Below are 4,076 nucleotides of genomic sequence, written 5' to 3' on the forward strand. Positions count from 1 at the left end.
GATGGATGGATGGATGGATGGATGGATGGATGGATGGATGGATGGATGGATGGATGGATGGATGGATGGATGGATGGATGGATGGATGGATGGATGGATGGATGGATGGATGGATGGATGGATGGCAAAAATGTCACAGCAAAAACTATCATTTTAGAGTACTGTTGGAACTTCAAAAAAAATGCTTCAATAACACACTACACATTCGAATGACACATTTTATGCAAAGACAGAACGTGGGCAAATTAGTGGAAGTGGGCGGTGGATGAATATACTGTTCAATTTCCGGGTTCGTACCTCTTTAAGGGGGGGGGGGGGGGGGGGACACGTCATTTAAACGCACTTCCACACATCCAGAGGTTGACAGAAGGAGGAAATATGTCGTGCATGTTCCGTATTACTTAGTGAGGAGCCCTTGTTTTGGGGAAGGAGGTCCATATTTGCGTGAGGTGCTCCAGTGATCGGTTCGGATGTTGCGCATCACTTGCCGGTCCTGGCTCGCTTCATGGCCGCTGATTGAACGCGTGTCATGACTTGCGCCCTCGGGGACGGCACACTTGCAAGCAAAAGACAGCAGCACTCGGAACCAAAAACCTATTTTTGCTTTTATTTTGGTTTTTCCCCCCCTCTCCAACATTGTGTGAGGAGAACCCCCCCCCCTCACTTAAGAATGGAACCTCAATGGACATAAAAGGTAAGCAGATGTTTGCTCTGATCTTCAAACCTAGGCAGCAAAGAAAGAAAAAAAATTACAAATATGTCTGTATTTAATACTTTCTACAGCATGTATGTTTACTTTCCATGTGTAATTGAAGGGCTGGTTTGACATAAAGAAAATATTGAATGTAAAAAGAACAAGCCGCTGCAGATAGAATTATGGAGTGGAGAAGAAAGAGCAGCAGCGTTTTTTGTGTCTAATGATGCTTGTCCACATTTAAAAAACAGCTACATCAATTTGGCTACAAAATTCAAATTCACTTGCTGTATATAAGTATATAGTTTATATACCATAGTATAGTATATAAGTATCTATAGTAAGGTCATAGAATACAACTTAAATCACACTGCCCCCCCCCATGTTTTATGACACTGTATGTGCCATAAAGGTTGCTTATAAAAAGGGTTCTTATAAAAAGATCCATTTGAATAACCACAAAATGGGATTTTTGCATTTGATACAGTAAATATTTTTAGATTTTCCTTGCCCTGCCGGGAGATAGGATCTGGTGATGTCGTTAATATTTGCCAATGTGCTTAAGGGCTATAATTTTTTTTTTTTTTTTTTTTTTTTTAAAGTAGATAATGACATACAATTGAACAGGTTGGAAACATGAGTAGGAACAGTCCTAAAATGATTCAGCTCCTACTTGGGGGAACATTGGATGTTTTGAATCTGATCGATTGGCCATGACATTTGGCGTCCCTCAGGGGCCAATCCTTGGACCCCTTCCATTTAGTCTGTATATGGTTACCCCTACCCTTCAGACAAATTCTTCAGGACGCCAATGTTGGCTATCAAGGCTTTGCAGATGACATGCAGCTATTTGCCAACATCCTCAAATGACAGTTTGATGAAGGTGACATGAAGCAAAACGCATGACCCAATATTTGATCCTCGTCATGTATTGTCATTTTCAGACAAAGGTGTTTCTGCACCCTGAACTGGAGTCACTCGGAGTATATTTGTTTGTGAAAGAGGATAATGGTGAAGATATTTCTGTGAAGGGCAATAGCCAGAGGTGACAGCATGGTAATCGCTGATCGAAACGCAGGCAGCGCCATGTCCAAGAAGGAGCCAGCCAAGCAAAAAAAGCGGCGACCGTCTCGTCCCCACAGCCTGCCCTCTCCGGCCCTATGCTGCGCCTGCGGCCTGTGCATCATGCTGGCCGGACTCAACATCACCTTGGTGGGCGTGTTCGCTTTCCGGACCCTGATGCCTTCTGCCAACCCTTCCATCGTCATCGGACCCATCCTGCTACTCGTGGCCGTCTGCTTTTTCGGGGCCTGTTGCGTGTGCAGTCGCCTCCCTCCTCCTCACAGCTCACGGGGGGGCAAGACGGGCGGCCGGGGCATCAACCTGATTGGGAACGGCGGGCTGGCAGGCGGGGCGGCCTTCGAGATCGAGACCAGCGAGCACACGCTGCAGGACACCACGGCCGTGCAGCTCAGCCCGACATCCTCGCCCGCGTCGTCCCGAGGATCCAGCCCCGACAAAGAGGCTCCGGATGCGTCCCTGCCTGGCACCTGCAAGCTCTTCACCATGGACGCCGACGGTTCGTCCGGTTCTCTCGGCGCTGTCTACTCAGCATCCACCGCCTCTGGGGAACAGGTGAGGCTCAACCTGCCAAGAGAAGAAGCGGCCACCTTGCAAGATTTCCAGCAGTCTACTTAACCTTCTTGTTAAGAGCTTACTGAGTGAGACCGACCTCGGCACGGTTTACGGACGTGACCATTTTTGACCAATTTTTAAAAAGAAATGTAAATTTTGGGCTAATATTAAAAAACAACCCGGACGAGGGAAATCAAATGGGCAAGTGTGTTCTAACTGCTCTTATCGTAATCCCAAATGGGCCTCGGACCAGTACAAAATGGCTACCGGGCTGCGTTTTTTTTTAAAGGGGTGCTCAACATGTGTCTGTGTTGCTGCAAATGTCAAAGATTGTAAGTCAAAGGTTTGGAGTGACCTCATTGACTTGATGATGTGCATCCGCAGTGACGTTTGCCATTTGAGTACCATAAAAATGTTATTATAGTCTCAGAAATGGATTGTAATTATTTGAAGGGCACACGGTATATTGTGCAATGTTGCCGTCCTGTGTCTTTTGATCTTATCTGTGGTAATTTTCATTCCTTGCTTCTATTTTTTTAAAAAAAAGATCTTATGAGGACTCGCCTTAATACCGACTGCATTAAATTTTGGGGCTCACAGACTTTTTGAGCTTCAGTAAGCCAAACGATGTTGGCCTTGCTTAGACGTGGGATTTCTTGTCACTGCCCAGAGACTTTGCAAAACCCGAATTGCTGTGAAAGCGACGTTGCCTTAGATTGAACTACAAATGAAAGAGGGCTACATTACAGCAAAAGGGAACGCTGATCATTTTGTTTCAGAAAGTCTTTGCTTGCACGCCATGAAGTTTGCCCTCATGTACATAAATATGGTAATTGAGCATCATTCGTCATTTTTGCTAGGATTTTTTGGATTGTGCAAGTGTGCCTAATCAAATTTCCAGTGGGTGGAGATGCAGTCCCAGCCTTGTACATAGCAGCATTCCCTCATTTATGAACCACTATTTGTGATTCTAATTAAAAGCTGCTGCCAGTGGTAACTAATGTTCTTGCATGTTCACTCAAGCAGCCTGTTTTTGTGATCTATACTTGCTGTTTATATTGTACGTGTGTGTCTTTCAATTTTAGAAACTCCTAATAACAAGCTGATATGTGTTTCAGTGGTTGTACGTTTGTAAATTAAAACAATTGATCTGAAGGCATTCAGTATTTATGAAAACTGATTAATTACATGTTAAATAAAACTATTATTGAATATCTAAATCTGTCCTCGAATCTGCTTTGTTGATGAAAACAGTTCATCTGGTAGGATTCATCTCTACCACCAGTGGGCGCCAGAGCTGCATCTATAACGCTCAAATACGGATGCTATTTTAGGTCAGACCGCTAGATGTCAGCAGACAGACATTGCCCTTGTGGGAATGCCGGTTTGATAACGTATTGCTTTAAAAAAAGCACACAAATACATCTGTCATAGATTATGTGAAGCATGAGGCTGAAACAAAATGTACTTTATTGAAGTCTTTCACCTCAAATATTCCAGATGACGCATCTCTCTTTTGTTTCGGATTTTTGTCATTCTTTTTCCTCGAGGTCCCGGCATATCTCAGTATGGGGCCTTCCTGTGTGGACTGCATGCTCACCCTGAGCTTGTTTGGGTTACATTCCATTGTTTTAGGACCTCAATCATCACATTAGGTTGGCCACATTCACACGTGTGAATGTGTGTGCGTTGAGAGTCTTTTAAGGACAAGCTCGATGGAAAATGAATGGATGTATCGTGTTACAGA

The 4,076-nt window shown here is 44.2% G+C and overlaps 1 protein-coding gene across 1 annotated transcript; it reads left to right on the top strand.

The window, feature by feature from the left end:
• The first annotated feature begins 325 nt into the window (after positions 1–325).
• On the top strand, positions 326–3,549 carry tmem275a (transmembrane protein 275a). Its single transcript, XM_049746411.1, has 2 exons — positions 326–694; positions 1,639–3,549. The coding sequence occupies exon 2, from the start codon at positions 1,748–1,750 to the stop codon at positions 2,390–2,392; it is 645 nt and encodes a 214-aa protein (XP_049602368.1). The 5' UTR covers positions 326–694; positions 1,639–1,747; the 3' UTR covers positions 2,393–3,549.
• Positions 3,550–4,076: the final 527 nt, after the last annotated feature.

The sequence above is a fragment of the Syngnathus scovelli genome, chromosome 17 (assembly GCF_024217435.2).
Source record: "Syngnathus scovelli strain Florida chromosome 17, RoL_Ssco_1.2, whole genome shotgun sequence".
Classification (NCBI taxonomy): domain Eukaryota; kingdom Metazoa; phylum Chordata; class Actinopteri; order Syngnathiformes; family Syngnathidae; genus Syngnathus; species Syngnathus scovelli.